This window comes from Betta splendens, chromosome 2, assembly GCF_900634795.4.
Source record: "Betta splendens chromosome 2, fBetSpl5.4, whole genome shotgun sequence".
In the NCBI taxonomy this organism is placed as follows: Eukaryota; Metazoa; Chordata; class Actinopteri; order Anabantiformes; family Osphronemidae; genus Betta; species Betta splendens.
Genome location: NC_040882.2, coordinates 28,312,337 through 28,330,794, shown reverse-complemented (window position 1 = coordinate 28,330,794; position 18,458 = coordinate 28,312,337). Strand labels below are relative to the sequence as shown.

At 48.5% G+C, this 18,458-nt stretch overlaps 1 protein-coding gene across 4 annotated transcripts; it reads right to left on the bottom strand.

Moving 5' to 3' along the window:
• Positions 1–412: 412 nt before the first annotated feature.
• On the bottom strand, positions 413–16,320 carry LOC129605103 (uncharacterized). 4 transcript variants are annotated; one of them, XM_055514486.1, is made up of 3 exons: positions 14,730–16,320; positions 7,784–8,009; positions 413–5,040 (listed from the first exon to the last, which is right to left on the bottom strand). In XM_055514486.1, the coding sequence occupies exons 1-3, from the start codon at positions 14,746–14,748 to the stop codon at positions 4,275–4,277; spliced, it is 1,011 nt and encodes a 336-aa protein (XP_055370461.1). In that variant the 5' UTR covers positions 14,749–16,320; the 3' UTR covers positions 413–4,274. The 4 variants fall into 4 exon arrangements, with proteins under 4 accessions (XP_055370461.1, XP_055370465.1, XP_055370464.1 ...); XM_055514490.1 differs by lacking the exon at positions 14,730–16,320 and adding an exon at positions 8,522–8,644; XM_055514489.1 differs by lacking the exon at positions 14,730–16,320 and adding an exon at positions 8,361–8,626.
• Between the last annotated feature and the right edge of the window lie 2,138 nt (positions 16,321–18,458).

Genomic DNA, 18,458 nt, shown 5'->3' with positions numbered 1-18,458 from the left:
TCGCGCCGGTTGCTTTCTTCTCCAGGGATAGGAATAATGAGAAAACATCCTCTCTTTTCTCAGGAGATTCAGAAGTATTCGAAGAAATAGAATAAGCGGACGGATAAGGCTACGTCACCCTGGCCAACAGAGGGGACATTTGATCTGAGGCAGTGGGTTGAGATCAAATCTGTGATGCAGTGTTGCATTTTATTAGCTGTGCAAAAATGATGGGCAAAAAGACAGCTCAATGTTGTAATAATCAATCTAATCAGATCACTATAATTAAGTCTCTTTCAGATGCGTCCCAGATGGATGCAGAAGAAACAAAACCTGGAAGGAGAAAGAAGCCAGTTCACCCGGTAGCTGATCTAGAAGGGACAGACAGGGCAGTGGAGAGGGATGAGTTATTAGAACTGCCAGACGTTTTAAAAAAAAAAAAAAAAAAAAACAGAAAATATCAATTGGAAATTCCTGCAGTGAAAGTGATCTGCGTGACAGAGCAGTTAGATCACTGTGGGCTGGGTCAGATGAGGAATCAGTGTGTGTGGGTGACGGACGGGTAAATGAGGTTTCTGATGGACTTCCTCTGCTGGTCAAAGGGGCAAAGCGTCAAAATCTGCCCTGGCCTTCAAGACCAGATCAGAAGGATCTGAATGACACTGTGGAACTGTGCAACATGTCAGTAGAACAAATAACTGACCATGTGATTCATGCTGTTGAGCTGCGTCAAAAGCAGGCAAAGGAGGCAGTGAAAGAAGCAACACGCCAGCAGCAGCGAACAAAGGGGGAGAAAAGAGAGAGGAGGATGGTGTCTGCTCAACCAGCCAGCGTGCCTCAGACCCCACCTACACCACCAGGCATGGCCACACCTCAGGTGATGTACATTCTACCAGGAGGGTGGACAAGACGACCTCCTATGAGGAGAGGAGGGACTCCTCCAGGCCAAGGAGCAAGACGAGGATGCTGTGGAAAAACTGTGAACTGCTTCCAGTGTGGGAGGTATGGACATGTGCAAAGCCAGTGATGGAACAAGAGTCCACCTGGACGGCCAAGGAAGGCTGAGGCTGAAGCAGGGCCACTGAGACAGTGCAGGCTGTCAGATATGAACTGTGTCAATGGACGTTATCAAAAGCCAAAAAGCCGGAGGCCTCTGAATCTGTGTTCTCACCTTGCTGCACACTTTAGTACTTTAAGACTCAGACAAATATCTAAATTTTTAAAAAAACAAAATAAATAAGTTGAATTGGTGAAAATAACTCAGTCCTTAAAGCTGCCAAAAGCTTAAAATAAATAAATGAATAAAATAAAATAAAATAAAATATTTCAATTTTACAAGGAAAGGGAGAGGTATGGAGAATATTTCAAAATAAAGTTCAACTTTATTTAAAAAATAAAGTTCCCAATTCACTCACTCTGCTGTTGAAATGCTTCACCTGATGGTCAGTGGTTGACTGTGTTTTATCCTCCAAGAGGTTTGGCTGTATGTGGGTTTATATGAACTTTCTTTAGTAAGTTACAATATTTTAGTTGTAGTTTTTATCCACAGTTGTTACAGTATGTTGTCATTAGAGACTCAGATAGTCACGGGGGAAATTACAATTAGATGCAGTAGTGATTGTGGGGTTGTTTGTGTTTCTAGGTTTATTGCTTTGTGCAACAGGTTCAACAGGTTGTGTTATGTCTAATGTGTCATCTCTGATAGGTTGTGAGAATGCAGCTTATTTAGTCTGTATGTGTGGTGGAAATTTTCCATAAAGAAGTAGATGAGAGAGAGTTGTCCTTTTGTGCGATTTATTGAAATAATAAAGAAAATAAAAATAATGGGGAAAGCAAATAAAAAGCATGGATGTTGATCGTGCACATCAACAAACCAAAAACCAGCTGGGAGATCAGTGCACACACCACGAAGGTGTGATGCAAAGAGCCCACGATCCTAAAGCTGCTTCTGCCTTTTAGCTTCTCTGTCCGACTAGGGTGGAATGTCTTTCTAACCCAATCAAATTACATGCACCATCTCCTCCCTGTCGCAGTGTGTGTGAAGATTTTTACTTTCTCACACCTGCATTGCTGATGTCCAACTATCTGTGAGAAAGGAGCACCAAGTCTCAACAGACAGAGACACAACTCGCCGACCTTGGGTTTGGGAGCTAGAGTTGAGAGTCTATCAGGCAGAGACAACCATTGAACAATCTAGGTGAAATGTCAAATGCATACAGTAAGACAAAACATAAGATATTAATTGCAGAACATAAGTCATAAATCATATAATAACTGCATAGAAGTAAGGAAGACACATAGAAATAAGGAAGAGACAATTTTTCCCATAACACTCCCCCCTTTTGATTACACATTAATCAAACCATTAAAGGATAAAAATTGTCAACATCACATTCTGTAATAATAAAAGATCCTTGCAAATGAAACAATAAGGGTATTAACTCATCAAGATTCAAAATACACCTTCACATAAAATGCAAGTAACTTAGGGACAAAAGGTTGGGAGCTGTTTTGGTGGGTAGTTATACAAGAATAACCTCTGTATGAGCATGCGAAGAAAATAAGCTCATTATCATATTTGTATCATTTTATATTTCGTGGTCAGATAGCCTAAGACCATCGTCAAAGTCATTAAGTGAATTAGAGTTGGGGTTTTTAAACATAGTGCATAGTGTCATTTGATACGAGAGTCTTGCTGAGGTCGCACGCATGATGAGACCTCTAACCAGTGGAATAACGCAAAAACCAAACAAGAGAATCACAGCCATCTCAATTATAAAGGAAACAGCTGCGGACATGAGAACAGATTTCCATTTTCCAGACATTTCGTCTAGCCAATTCCAAGGGAAAAAAACCTATACCAGAGTTAGCTGAGATTCTGAAGGCCGTGTAGCGCCTTCGCCACAATACCATTAGAATCAGTGTTATTCAGGATGTAAGTACAACATGCGTCTCCAAACATAACACAAACGCCTCTTTTCTCTGCTAACAACGTGTCTACGGCCATTCGACTGTAATGTAATAAAGACAATTAATGTATAAATATATAATGAATAGGAGATTCAGGGATTTAACCAGAATGAAGATGCATATTGCCGCTTGTGTTGTCTTTCATCTGTAGATGAAGGATAAAAAATTTTGTAGCAGTGAATAAAGTGATTGTGAGCAAATGAAACATCAAATTAATATTTAAACTCAGTGTTGTGAATTATGTGAAAGTTTCTCATTCAAAAGTGTTGTGTAAAGTTACATGGAAACATCATATGATCAAGGCAATAATCAGAGTAACATAAAATGTCTAACGCAACGAGGTTACAATTGATGTCTTGTAACAATCAGCTTCGTCCTGTTGAACAGTAGCGTTAGATTGTTTCCAACCTGTGTGTTGATGTATTGCCAGTTCGTTGGAGTTCTTCAGGTTGTGATCAGCTGATCACAGAGACACTTGGGATTCGTTATCACCGCCAGGTTTCCTCCCAATGTCGTCTGAGTCACTGTCACTCCCGTGATGTGAAGAGTCTACACGTCGTCCAGCGTCGGCAACTCAAGGCTGCTCGTGTGTGTGTTTTCTCAGGAGCGTGTGTGTAGATGTATGGTCTGATAGTGTGATTCACCGGCGCAGCTTCAGGCGGCGCTTGGCTCACACCTTTAGCTGAACGGTCAACGCAGCCTCGCCTCAGTGCGTGTGTGAGCACAGCGAGGGTCGTCCTTCTTAATTCTTTTCTTTAGTGGTGAATTCTCCGTGAGATGTAGATGGAGGTTCGTCTGTCGGATCCGGGACCTTCCTGGATGGAGTGGATCCAAGTCGCTCTTTCTGTGATCTTCACAGCCGTGTTGGTCGTCAGAAGGACCTGGAAGGGACCTTGCCACCGCTTTGAGTTCCAGTGCTTCCTGCGAAGCTCCTTAATGATCACCCAGTCTCCTGGTTGAATGATGTGCAGTGGTTCTGTCGCCTGTTTGGGCAGAGCCGCTTTCACCTGTTTGGAGATTTGGGACAAAACAGAGGATAAGTTCTTAAAGTACTGTAGCATTGCGTCTTCGCACATTTCAGTAGGTGGTAAAATCCTAGTCTCGGTCTCAGGGTGGAGTCCCATCATAGGGGGTCTACCGAATAGGATCTCATAGGGGCTGAGGTTTGTTCTCATCCTTCTCCTCATTCTCATGTATGAGAGCACAATGGGAAGAGCCTGAGTCCACTTGAGACCAGTCTCTGAGCAGCATTTAGCCAGTTTGTTTTTCAAAGTGCCATTCTCTCTCTCTACCGCCCCTCCGCTTTGAGGGTGGTAAGAGCAGTGCTATCTGATGTCGATGTTCAGAAACTTTCCCACTTCCTCGAGGGCTTGGTTTGCGAAGTGTGAGCCGTTGTCACTGCTGATTTTAGATGGAATTCCCCATCTGGGAATTATTTCTGTCAGCAAGGCTTTGGTAACTGCATGGCTGTTAGCATGTTTAGCTGGGAAGGCCTCCACCCATTTTGACCACATATCAACAATCACTAAACAATACTTTTTACCTTCTGCCGGCGTTAGTTCGATGAAATCCAGCATTAAATGGTCAAACGCCTGTTCCGGTGGTGGATGAGCTGCCAGTGGTTTGGCAGTTGTCTTACCTGGGTTGTGTTGGGCGCATGTCATACACGCTTCACAGTATTTTTGCGCATAGATTGAAAATCCCTTAGTGTACCAATGTTTTGTAAGAGCATCTAACATTGCCCCCTTTGATACATGGTCTAATCCATGTGTCAACTTCGCGAAATGAGGGAAAAAGTGTTTAGGTAGGCAAGGTTTGCCGTCGGGCCCATACCAAACGCCATGGCTACTGGTGGCGCCATTCGTCAGCCAGAGCTTGCATTCCTGTGGGGTAGAGAATGTCTGAAGATCAGGGAGAGCAGAGGGAGGAGAGGGAGGTTGGGTAGAGGTGGAGGATAAGAGGCAGGGAACAAAGGGAAGGGGATGTCGAGCAGCTGCCTTCGCAGCAGCATCAGCGCGTGTGTTTCCAGCAGAGATGGGATCAGTGCCCCCAGTGTGTGCAGGGCACTTACATACAGCAATTGCAGCTGGTAACAGAATTGCGTCGAGCAGATCAGCAACCTTATCATGATGCAAGATAGGTTTGCCATCAGATTTCAAAAACTTTCTGTGTTTCCACAGAGCACCAAAGTCATGTGTGACTCCAAAAGCGTATCTGGAGTCTGTGTAGATGGTAACAGACTTCCCTTCAGCCAATTTACAGGCTTCGGTCAGTGCGATCAACTCTGCAGCCTGAGCAGATTAATGTCCTGGTAAAGCGCCAGACTGTAAAACAGTATGAGAGGTGCAGACTGCATATCCAACCTGACAGTGGCCCGAAGCAGGGTCTCTAGAGGCGGAGCCATCAACAAAGAGAACGAGGTCACAGTTAGGAATTGGCACCTCCGACAGATCTGGGCGCGGAGTGCAGACCTGGTTCAAGACCGAAACACAGTTGTGAGGCTCGCCATCGTCAGGGCCTGGAAACAAAGTGGCTGGGTTAAGCACATTGCACCTTTTGACAGTAATGTTTGGCATTTCCAGTAAGATGGTGTTGTATTTAAGCCATCGGGCTGTAGAAAGATGTGATGTTTTTTGTTCCAGAAGGATCAAAGACACGGCATGAGGAACCAGCAGGGTGACATCAGAATAGCCAACAATGTCACGTGATGCCAGCACGGCTTTCTCTGCCGCAGCCACTGCTCGGAGGCATTGTGGAAGCCCCGCAGCGACTGGGTCAAGCTTAGCAGAGAAATAGGCTACAGGGCGTGGACGCCCTCCGTGATCCTGTAGAAGGACAGAGGTCATACAACCTGATTTCTCATCCACTGTTTGGGTGAAAGGTCGCGTAGGGTCAGGCAGACCCAAAGTAGGAGCCGACTGAAGAGCAAGTTTGAGGTCGGTGAACGTTGTTCAGCCTCAGACGTCCACGTGAGACAAGAAGTGGACGATGAAGATGTCTGCATCAGAACCCTGAGTGGGGCCTCAGAGAAGGTAAAGTTAGGAATGAAGTTGCTACAATAAGAACAAAGACCTAGAAAAGACATCAGCTGTTTTTACGTGCACGGTTTAGGCAGGTTTCAAATTGCTTTAACTCTGTTGGGTGAGATGGATTTGCCATCAGCTGTAATTACAATGACCCAGAAAATAACCTTTGTCTGAACAAACTGTAATTTAGACAGGCTCTCTTTGTGGCCTGTAGCATCCAATGTTTCAGTATCTTAGTGGTGTCTGCAGTAACGCCATCTATGGCTTCCTTTAAGAGGGTGTTGTTGTTTACATGGTCTGTGGTCAGATTTAGGTGCGATGACCACTGGTTCACATCCTCTGATTGAACCTACATCATGTCTGTGTGTGAGCCACAGGGAAGCAGGGCTTCCTGTAAGGCTGAGTGTTGGGTCAGAGCGTCCTCTGAAATGAAAATAAAAACATGTAGTGTGTCATTAGAATGTGGAGGTTCCCAGTTCACTGTTTGCTGCACATGACAGGCAGAATAAAAAAAGTTTTCTAAAGTATGCAAAGTAGGTGAATACGTCACATGGGGTCAGAAGTCGTTCACCAGTCTCCACCCCGTTGACATCTGTTCACGAAAGGACCCACGTCCTGCATCTGTCTCCATCATGTTTTCACAGAGGGACATGTGGAACTGTAGAATAAACATCAAAAATCTTTTTGTTCGTTAGTAAAAGAAATCGCAAGCGCAGACCTGTTTATCCCAAAAGAGGGAAGTTGAGGTCAGTTTGTGTGTTTGTGTGTGTGAAATCATAAACAAGCTGTGATGCAGCCTGTGTGAGGGCCTCAGTTACAGCCCCCCCTCAGCAGCCAATGATAAGAGCACAGCTGAGCTGAAGTTAACAGCAACAAAAGAGGGATTATTTAGAATGTCTGTAGATGTGACCTGCACTCCGTCTGGAGTGGAAATCAATCAAATACCTAAACTACACATCAGATCTCTTCCTAAAAATGTAACTGGGCATAAGTTTAAAAGCAAAAATGAATGTTAAGGTGTCTTGCTGTCAGATGTTGCACAAGTTTTTCTTTAATAGTCTGGTACGTACAGTAATTATTATTACTTCTCTCTAATAGTTGTCTTCCCTTTAATAGTCATTGATAGTCTGTTTCAGTCAGTTTGAGTCTTCCTATGGTCTGGTTTTGTTTTCTACAGTCTTCTAGTCTGGCCAGACAAACCTATATTGTGCACAAGTATTTTTAGAAACATGAAGGATTTTATTACTGAATTTGTTGCAAGTTAAAATAGTTTGAACCCATCAGACTGTAAAGTCATGCAGCAGTTGTCATTTAGCTGTTTGTCATCATTTTAAAATCACTCTGGGGGATTTTTTTAAGCAAAAAGCGATTCTTCATTGCGAGCAGATAAGCATGAACATGAATTTGAGCGTGTATCAGCTGTAAGCGTGTTTCTTCATTGCGTGTATGAATGTGTGTGTGTTTTTGCGGTACCGTCTTGTACGTCACGTGAAAAGGAACCGTCACCTTCCTCCTTCCCCAACCATCAGTCTGATGTGAGCGCCAGTGGGTGAAGCCTTTCGATGGGACAGTTGTTCCTCAATGACAGACCTTTCCTGGATCCTCAGATGCAGCTCTATTGGGCCGATCACGTCTGAAGCCTCTCCTGTTGTTTCAACCAGTGTCTGTGTCAGAGCACGTCTTCTCTGCTGTTGCTCTGTCCTTGTTTTCCTTTGCTGATTGTCATAAGCAGGTGTCTGTCAGACACACACGCTTGTAAGACAGTTTCACGGCCTCTGAAGCTTCAGACACAGTCCTTTCCTGCTGGTGCAGGGTCTGTAGTAGCTGGTTCATCTGATGAGCCCAGAACGTGACGGCTGCAGACGTTGTGGGAGTCTGTGAGGCGTCCATGCTGTGGTCTGTGTCCTCCAGCTGCTGTGGTGTCAGAGCTTCCACCCTGTTCTGGCTGTTGGTCAGACGCTTCTTCTCCTTCGGTTCTTCTGCTGATGGTGGGAAAGGAGTCCAGATCCGGATTTACCCTCATCGCGCTCAGTTCTGCATTAGAATAGAGAGCAGAAACAATGGGAGCATTTGCTCTTGACATGATATGTGTGTGTGTGGTGTGTGTGTGTGTGTGGTGTGTGTGTGGCAGAGTGCAAACAATTCTTCCCCAGAGTTGTTATCTCCTTTTTTCCTGTTACTCTCATCTCTCTTTTGTTTCTTTTAGGGCTTTAGCTTTGATAGCTTTGCTTTTTCAGATCTTTTCTTTTGTCTCTAATTTTTTTCTTTTAAGGTGCGTATGTCCTTTTACACTAAGCGATTCTCCTTTTGAACCCATAACCAGTTTCCCACTCATGGAAACATGAAACGCACTAATAACCATATTAACTTTTTACTTTTAATTACCTTTAATTTTGCAATGTTGCTGTCTGGTGGTGAAGACTCAAATTGCCCCGAACCCGTCTTTCAGAGTCCGGTGGTTTCCTGCCTTAGATTTTTTGTGTGTTCCGGCCGGAACCTTCCCAAAATGCCTTTTTATCGGACGTCTCCGTAAAAAGGGAACCAACCTGATCTGGCGACAGAGCCTTTCACGAAGTATTTCCTCAACGTTAGGCCCCTCTAGGCCCGGGTCCCTCGTATCTTGAAAATACTTCACTCTGCAAACGCGCTCCCTCTTTCAGAAGCCGTCTTTTATACTCAGTCCCCCACATGTGGACCACGCACAGATCAAAAAACATGTCTGTAGAGGTTTGGAGGCTGAGCGACCCTAGTCCTCAGGACTATCGTCCCTGGTCACACCGTCCAGACGACCTGCCGCGGGATCCTGCCGACAACGCCAATTTCTGTGGTGGAAATTTTCCATAAAGAAGTAGATGAGAGAGAGTTGTCCTTTTGTGCGATTTATTGAAATAATAAAGAAAATAAAAATAATGGGGAAAGCAAATAAAAAACATGGATGTTGATCGTGCACATCAACAAACCAAAAACCAGCTGGGAGATCAGTGCACACACCACGAAGGTGTGATGCAAAGAGCCCACGATCCTCAAGTTGCTTCTGCCTTATAGCTTCTCTGTCCGACTAGGGTGGAATGTCTTTCTAACCCAATCAAATTACATGTGTCATGATTCATGTTACATGTCACATCCGGTTTTATTTTGTTAAACTTCCTGTCACTCTCCGGTTCTCAGTATTCACACCTGTACGTAATCAGCAATCACTCCTCAGTATTTAACCTCCAGCTCTCACAGACACTAGCCGCCAGATTGTTAGTTCATGTACTCTTTCCAGCATTCTATAGTTAGCCATTCGTGTTTTGACCGTGACCGCCTCGACCATTGATTCTTGCCTGAACCCTGTATATCCTGCTACCTGTGAAAGACCCGTGCCTGATAATCTGACCGTGAGTTTTTGCCTGATCCTTGTCTGTACTTTTGCCAAGTCTGCTCGTGTACCGAACCCTGCCTGGACCTTGACTCTGAGATTGCCTGCCCCCTTGTGTATTGTCTACTGGAACGAACTGTGTATGACCTGGACCGCCTGACTCTGTATCACCGAATAAACCTGCACTTAATCACATCCGTGTTTCTGCGCCGTGCATGTGGGTCCGACACCTGCCCAAGCCTGACAGAACAATCTGGCCAGAAATGGACTCCGCCGGTGCAGAGAACCTCCGAGCACAGCTCATGGCTCAGGAGCAACGAGCAGCAGAGCAGGAGGAGAAAATCAACGCCGCTCTCCAGAGATTGGCCGAGTGTGTTTTGCGACAGGAAGCGGCGATGGCAGGATTAACTGAGGCAATGAATTGCCTGACTCAGAGCTCGACGGGAGAGACGAGATCGACCCCGGGCGCCACTGCCGCGGCTGCGCCTTTGGCCGCAGCGGTTCCCTTGGCCGTCGCTCCAGACGCCAGGCTGGGCGCCCCGCTACGGTTCTCTGGTGAGTCAGGAGACTGTCGAGCATTTCTCACGCAGTGTGAGATTCATTTTGAACTACATTCACCCGCGTTCCCATCGGAGCGCGCTCGAGTGGCATACGCTATTTCGCATCTGACGGGGGACGCGGAAGCATGGGCGACAGCGGAGTGGCAAAACGGCTCTTCCTGCGTGTGCACCTTCGCCGCCTTCGCCACCGCATTGAAACAGATCTTCCAGGAAGTCACCCCGGGACGCGAAGCGGCTCAGCGGCTGGTGAACATTCGGCAGGGCGGTAGATCGACGGCGAAGTACGCGATCGAGTTCCGCACGCTAGCCGCAGAAGCAGGCTGGGACGCCACCGCACTGGGTGATGTATTTATCCGCGGACTCTCTCGGCGGGTCAAGGATTGCTTGGCGGCGAGGGATTTGCCCAGCAGTCTGGACGCTCTGATCGCCCTGGCGGTACAAATTGACCGCAGGCTGGGGAGCAACGAACGGGAGCACCACCGAGAGGAAAGGTTGCGGGAGGACCGTCGACTTCGCACCACGAGCCCCAGGAGGGGGCAACGTGAGCCTGGCGGCCAGTCCGTTCCTCGGAACCCGGAAGTGGGACCGCCGCCAGAGGAGCCGATGCAGATCGGTCGCGCACGGCTGACAGAAGAGGAGAAGCGGCGTCGACGCTCCCATGGACTGTGCATGTATTGCGGTCAGGCCGGACATCTTGCCCTGCGCTGTCCGCTAAAAGACATGGCTCATCGCTAGCGCGGAGGGTAGCGGTGAGTCGAACAATTTTAGGTAGCGCCTCCGCTCGTTCATTACCGACTGTAACACTAGTCTCCAGTACCCGATCCGTCCAGCAGGCGGTCCTCATTGACTCCGGAGCTGATGCCAGCCTGATGGACGCCGGCCTCGTGGAGCGACTAGGCATCGCGGCAATCCCCTTGGCTTCCCCCGTGGAGACGGCCGCGCTGGACGGACGACGGCTCTGGAGAGTTACCCATCGAACCGAGCCGGTAATAATGACCTTTTCTGACACTCACACCGAGAGAATCACGTTCTTAGTCGTGGAGTCATGCTACCACCCGGTGGTACTGGGCCACACGTGGTTGAGGCTGCACAACCCCACACTGGATTGGCGCAAGGGGGAGGTGAGCCGATGGGACTCAGACTGTATGAACACTTGCTTTCAGCCCGCAGTTTCCCAACAGGCACCTGCAGGGGCAACGGCGACAGCCGGTGAGGAGATCGAGCAGGCCGATCTGACGGGAGTCCCTGATTGCTACCACGACCTTCGCGCAGTGTTTAGCAAGGCCCGTGCGACCTCCCTTCCGCCCCACCGGAAACATGACTGCGCGATCAACCTGCGCCCAGGGACCACGCCACCCAAGGGGAGGTTGTATCAGCTTTCTCCCAAGGAAACCCGGGCTATGAAGGAATATCTGGACTCCGCGCTGGCCTCAGGTATCATTCGTCCCTCATCCTCTCCTGCGGGCGCAGGGTTCTTCTTTGTGGGGAAGAAGGACGGTTCCCTGCGGCCCTGCATTGATTACCGGGGTCTCAATGACATCACTGTAAGAGACTCCTACCCTCTTCCCTTATTATCCTCCGCGTTCGAGTTGCTAGCAGGAGCTACTCACTTTACCAAGTTGGACCTCCGTAACGCCTACCACCTGGTTCGGATCCGAGAGGGGGACGAATGGAAGACGGCCTTCAATACCCCGAATGGACACTATGAGTACCTCGTCATGCCCTTTGGTCTGACCAACGCGCCAGCGGTCTTCCAGGCGTTTGTAAACGAGGTACTCGGTCCCATGATTAATGACTTTGTTTTTGTATACCTTGATGATATCCTGGTCTTTTCCCGCTCCGAGGAGGAGCACATTGCTCATGTCCGCCAGGTCCTCAGGAAATTACTTGAACACCGATTATATGTTAAGGCAGAGAAATGTGAGTTCCATGCAGACCAGGTCTCGTTTTTAGGATTCATTGTCAGCAGGGACAAGATCGAAATGGACCCAGCCAAGACCCAGGCAGTTCAGGAGTGGCCGGCCCCACAGAGCAGGAAGGAGGTGCAGCGCTTCTTAGGATTTGCCAACTTTTATAGAAAGTTCATCAGGAGGTTCAGCAGTATTGCCGCCCCACTGCACGCGCTAACCTCATGTAAGACTGCTTTTCAGTGGACAGGCGAGGCAGAGGAGGCGTTTCAGCGTCTGAAACGCAGTTTCATCACGGCACCCGTGTTACGGATGCCCGACCCACAGCGGCAGTTCGTGGTGGAGGTCGACGCGTCCAACTCCGGAGTTGGGGCCGTGCTGTCCCAGAGGGATCCCACGGACGGTAGGATCCACCCATGTGCCTTCATGTCCCGCAAGCTATCCCCCGCGGAGCGGAATTACGACATTGGGGACCGAGAACTGCTCGCGGTAAAGGTATCCCTAGAGGAATGGAGACACTGGCTGGAGGGGGCAGACCAGCCCTTCCTAGTATACACGGATCATAAGAACCTTGAATACCTGAGAACGGCGAAGCGGCTGAATTCACGCCAGGCCCGATGGGCACTGTTCTTCAGCCGTTTCAATTTTCACCTGTCGTATCGTCCTGGATCAAAGAATGTGAAACCTGACGTTCTGTCTCGTCTGTATGACGCGCAGCAGGATCCAGCAGAACCAGAGTCCATCCTACCACCCGGATGCCTGGTGGGGGCAGTCACCTGGTCGGTGGAGCGTCGGGTACGGGAGGCCAACCGCGACCGTCCAGCCCCCTGCGGCGTTCCGCCCAACCGGCTGTTCGTGCCACCCGACCTCAGGGGAGAGGTCATCCAGTGGGCTCACGCCTCATTAGTAAGTGGACACCCCGGGGTGGCTGGCACTCTGTTTAGGCTGGGGGAGAGGTTCTGGTGGCCGACGGTGAAGAGGGACGTCCAGGAATACGTCGCCGCATGTCCCACGTGCGCCATGGGCAAGGCGTCGCATCAGCGACCGGCCGGTCTGCTGCGTCCTCTGCCGGTACCGCACCGCCCCTGGTCACACCTAGCCCTGGATTTCGTCACCGGTTTACCACCCTCCCAGGGGAAGACAGTCGTCATGACGGTGGTAGACCGCTTCTCCAGGTTAGCCCACTTTATTTCCCTACCCAAGTTGCCGTCAGCCAAGGCTACGGCCCAAGCCATGCTCGAGCATGTTTTTAAGCTCCATGGCTTCCCTTCAGACATTGTGTCGGACCGAGGGCCCCAGTTCGTCTCGCGATTTTGGCGAGAGTTCTGTTCTCTCCTAGGGGCAGAAGTTAGCTTATCGTCGGGGTACCACCCCGAGTCCAACGGACAGGCCGAATGGGCCAATCAGCAGCTGGAGGTAGGATTGCGGCTCCTCGCCTCCAGAAACCCGGGGTCATGGGCCAGCAAGCTCGTGTGGGTGGAGTTCGCCCACAACACGTTGCCCTGCGCCTCCACCGGGCTGACCCCGTTTCAGTGCGCCTATGGGTTCCAGCCGCCATTGTTTCCGGCCCTGGAGGAAGAGGTCCACGTCCCGTCGGCGCACGCCCTGGTCCAGCGTTGCCGTCGCACATGGTTGCAGGCACGGCGCACCATGTTGCGGGCACGGGACCAGTACAAGCGGGCGGCCGACCGTAAGCGGACACCGGGCCCAGAATACAAGGTGGGCGATCAGGTCTTGTTATCCACCAGGGACCTCAGGTTGCAGGCCCAGACCCGTAAGTTGACTCCGAAATTCATTGGTCCATATACCATATCCCGAATCATTAATCCTGTTTCTGTGAGGCTCTCATTGCCCAGGACAATGAAGATCCACCCCACCTTCCACATCAGCCGCCTCAAGCCCTATAGATCGTGCCCCATGGTTCCTCCTCATCAACCGCCTCCTCCTCCTCGGATCGTGGACGGAGGGCCTGTCTACACGGTTCGGGACCTCCGCGACTGCAGACGTCGGGGGCGGGGCTTCCAGTATCTGGTCGACTGGGAGGGCTACGGGCCGGACGAACGCTCTTGGGTGCCGGCCCGGGACATACTGGACAAGTCCCTCATTAGGGACTTTCACGCAGCACATCCTGAGGCCCCGTCCCCGGACGGGATGGGGCAACACAGCCACGGCTCTGCAGACGAGGAGGATTCCGGCGCTGGTCCCTCCTCCTGATGTCCTCCCTCCACCCACCCTGCTTCATCACCCCGGGCGAGGGGGGGAGATTCGAGCCCTCCTCCTGTTTCCTCCCTCCACCCGCCCTGGGCGGAGGGGGGAGGGGCTCGTTGGCGCCGTGGAAGACGCCATAGGGGGGGGGGTACTGTCATGATTCATGTTACATGTCACATCCGGTTTTATTTTGTTAAACTTCCTGTCACTCTCCGGTTCTCAGTATTCACACCTGTACGTAATCAGCAATCACTCCTCAGTATTTAACCTCCAGCTCTCACAGACACTAGCCGCCAGATTGTTAGTTCATGTACTCTTTCCAGCATTCTATAGTTAGCCATTCGTGTTTTGACCGTGACCGCCTCGACCATTGATTCTTGCCTGAACCCTGTATATCCTGCTACCTGTGAAAGACCCGTGCCTGATAATCTGACCGTGAGTTTTTGCCTGATCCTTGTCTGTACTTTTGCCAAGTCTGCTCGTGTACCGAACCCTGCCTGGACCTTGACTCTGAGATTGCCTGCCCCCTTGTGTATTGTCTACTGGAACGAACTGTGTATGACCTGGACCGCCTGACTCTGTATCACCGAATAAACCTGCACTTAATCACATCCGTGTTTCTGCGCCGTGCATGTGGGTCCGACACCTGCCCAAGCCTGACAACATGCACCATCTCCTCCCTGTCGCAGTGTGTGTGAAGATTTTTACTTTCTCACACCTGCATCGCTGACGTCCATCTATCTGTGAGAAAGGAGCACCAAGTCTCAACAGACAGAGACACAACTCCCCGACCTTGGGTTTGGGAGCTAGAGTTGAGAGTCTATCAGGCAGAGACAACCATTGAACAATCTAGGTGAAATGTCAAATGCATACAGTAAGACAAAACATAAGATATTAATTGCAGAACATAAGTCATAAATCATATAATAACTGCATAGAAGTAAGGAAGACACATAGAAATAAGGAAGAGACAATTTTTCCCATAACAGTATGTTAATTTCGTCATAGAGTCACTTAGTGCATGCATTTACAGCACTTCCTGAATTAAATAAGTTTTATCGCAGTGATTCTGTGTTCTTCATCAGGTTAGTCACTAAAGCTCAATCCTTCTTGTTTAGCTGTCAGCTGACATCGAGGGTGTAACCTTGAAGTTTAGATGCTGTATAAGGTTCTTAATTTCACTTAGTTTATTAAGTCCCAGTAAGGATAGATAAGTAAGGGTAAGAAATGATTTTTAGGGGTTGTACTAATGTGCCCATCTTAAGTTAGCGATTCGATTGTCCTCACTTTCTAAATTAGTAATTTGTATAATCACTTGGATGCAGTATGTGTGTATGGGAAGTATAAAAATGAATGACAGGAGACTTGTATGTGTGGCGTCTGCTGTGGGACTATTCTTCTATTCTGTTTCTGTTGTGTCTCATCCCAAGTTGGCAAACTTATTCGAAAGAGGCCTGTTGGTTCAAAAGTTAAGTCAGTCGGTTCAAATGTTAACTTGGAGTGTAAATAGCTTGCGAAAAGGATGATTTCAGCAGGATTCCTAGTGGAGTGAGAAAAAAAGAGATGGTACAGTAGCATGGTACAGTATGTGAGGGAGAAAAGGAGGTCAAGGAGTGAAGGAAAGGGAAAGTGTTAATGTTGACAATAGAGAGATGAAACAGTGCTGTGAACCTTGCATTTCAGGGTGTAGCTTGTAAAAAAAAAATATGCAGAACGCATAAAACTAACATTGCATGAAGCTTTGCTTGACAGAATAGTGTTTATTGCATCAACCAGTGACCTACGTTTTTATGTAAAACAGATAATTAACAAACGCAGGAGTGCTGTGTTGTTCCATTACAGGAAAGAAGAGGATGAAGAAGATCAAACTCCGGATCACTGATGGGCCCAGAGTGACACTGCTGACTCATTTAGCAGAACAAGGTCACAGGCTAGCCTTTCTAAATTATAGTTCTCATAGAGCAAGAGGGCTCTCTCTTAGCTCACGTGCACGATAAAAACCCTGAGCTCATGACATGACTGACTGATACTGTATATGCTCTACGGACTGACCATGACACGTGTTTGATGATGTTTATTGTTGTTGATTTTATATAATGAGGGTTTAACCATTTTCATTCTGCATCTCAGTGTGTTGTTGTACACAGGAAGCTCACATTAACAGCTTCAACCCTTCTCTTTAGGCTGAGCAGCAGTGGAGAAACTGTGTCAGCATAAACACCTCGCTTAAACTGATTTTCTTGCCTAACCGAACCGATTTCTCTCCTAACCCTAACCTCTGTCCACAGGTTACTTCAGTATCAGAAAAGGGTCTTCTATCTTCTGACCTGCTACAAATTGGTTATTTTATATTCTCGGATTTTCTGATTTCTACACGACGGCCTGAGACAAGAAGCAAACTATATGTTCTATTTAGCCTAACCCTAACCCTAGCTCTGTAGGATGGTTTATGCTGCACTATGGTGCAGAGCTTTCTGCCTCTCAGCTATCAGCTCTCAGGTCACAGCTGGAGCACCAGTCTGAGGGGGACAGAGGATGACGCAGCAGAGGAGTGCTGAAGCCCTGGACAGTCTGGAAGCGAGTGACTCGGTGTGAGGGCCCCAAGTGAGCTGGGCCAACTGGGTCGCTAGCAGAGAGGCTAGGCATCAGATGAGCTTCCCAGGACAACGCAGAGGGTGCAGTGCCACAACTTCCAGAACAACCATGATGGAAGAGCCACTGGAGCCAAAGGAGCCGATGGAGAGTCCAATTAAACCAATTCCAGCTAGACCAAGACTTCTCACCCACCTAATATTGTGGGGCTGCGCGGACCAACACATCTATAGGAGGCGGAACGACGTGGCAGCACAGACCTTTAAGACTGACTGTTGCTGCGTGTGAGGATCACCTGTTGGAGCTGAAAGAAGAGCCTAGGCAAAAGGAGACGTCCTAGGCAGAGGACGAGCTGGAGCTGAAGTTGAAACCTGGGGATCCGGTGTATATCAAGGGGTTTTGGGAGAACGTGAGACCATGCCCGACAAGAAGGTCCCAACATGTTGGTCAAGACGACCTCAAGAGAAGTTCAAGTTAAAGGCTCTCCCACCTGGTATCATCTGAACCACTGTGTTAAAGTATCAGAGGGGGAAATGGGGAACCCTAAGATTGATGTTTAGTACAAATGGTCCAAGTGTGTTTGTAAACTTGTCAGTAATTTGTTTTTGTGTTTATTTTTAGAGGCAGGTACCGGATTCACCTGTGAAATGTTCGGAGGTCATCAAGCTGGCTGCCCTGAAAAGTCCTGTATAAGCAGTAGGATAAATTTGGCTATTTTAAGTGATTTATGTGTCCACATTGCTAAGGTTAAACAACACTTAAAATGGGTTGGGACCTTGCTAGTGCTTATCACTGGTTTAAGGCAGTAAAGTAAATTGGGCTTAGCTTTAATGGACATTTGTCTGTCCATTGAGGGGGAAAGTTTGTGGTAAATTCTGTTCCTCCTATGGAGTTTTTTCTGTCCATTGCAACAAATGTCAAGTTGACCGTGGTGTCAGGTTGGCCACTAAAACAAATAAACTGCTGCAGCTGAGTAAACATGGACTTTCGATGGACACGTAGGCACTCGCTGGTTGCATAAACAACACAGCTTTAAAAAGTGGGCATTGGGAGACGTTTCTTAGAGTGCTTCGCAGAGGGTCTGCTGCAGACACCCAGCTGACCTTTTTCGACCTCTCAGTTCTTTCTGCAGAAGAACAAGCGGGTGATTTCGGCCACCACCTCTCTCATGATTATTCTGTGATTGTACTATTTTATTATGTGTAATAAATTCATTTGTTAATTTGAGCATAAAAATTTGAGTCCGTGTGAAATCTCTGATAAGGTCGGACCACCAAAATACACGACAACCTGACATAATGGAGACCTGGCTTGGCGGAACGGCAGCCAAAGCAGGGGCCAGATGTGTTGCGTGTGCCTTCCGGGACTGGATCGGGCTGCAGTACTGAGACAGGCTTGGGTTCTGCGACTGGAGCCGGGGCACAAAACTTGAGACCGCACAGGTGCAAAAATTCTCCCCAGAGGACTGGAGTTTGAGCTGGGTAGACTGGTGCAGCAGCAGCGGTCAGACGTGGCTGGGGAACGGAAACTGAAACAGAAACTGCAGACTGACCTGGTGCAGGAGGTGGGACAGATGGACCGTCTAAAACCGACATCGGTGGCGCGACCGTGGCTGCCGTAACCCAAGAGACCGACCTTGGAGCACATTTAACTCACGTTTCTTCCTCTTTTAACAGCTTATTAACGACAACATAACACGCTGAACAACCTATTTACTATAACTGGACATTAGCGTGGTGGACTGAATATGCATACATATCATTTGACTGTACCTGTGGATCAAAGAATAGGAGATAGCTCTGAGTGTCTTTAAGTAGCAAGTGCTCATTTATTACTGACGAGCACTCGCGCTGGG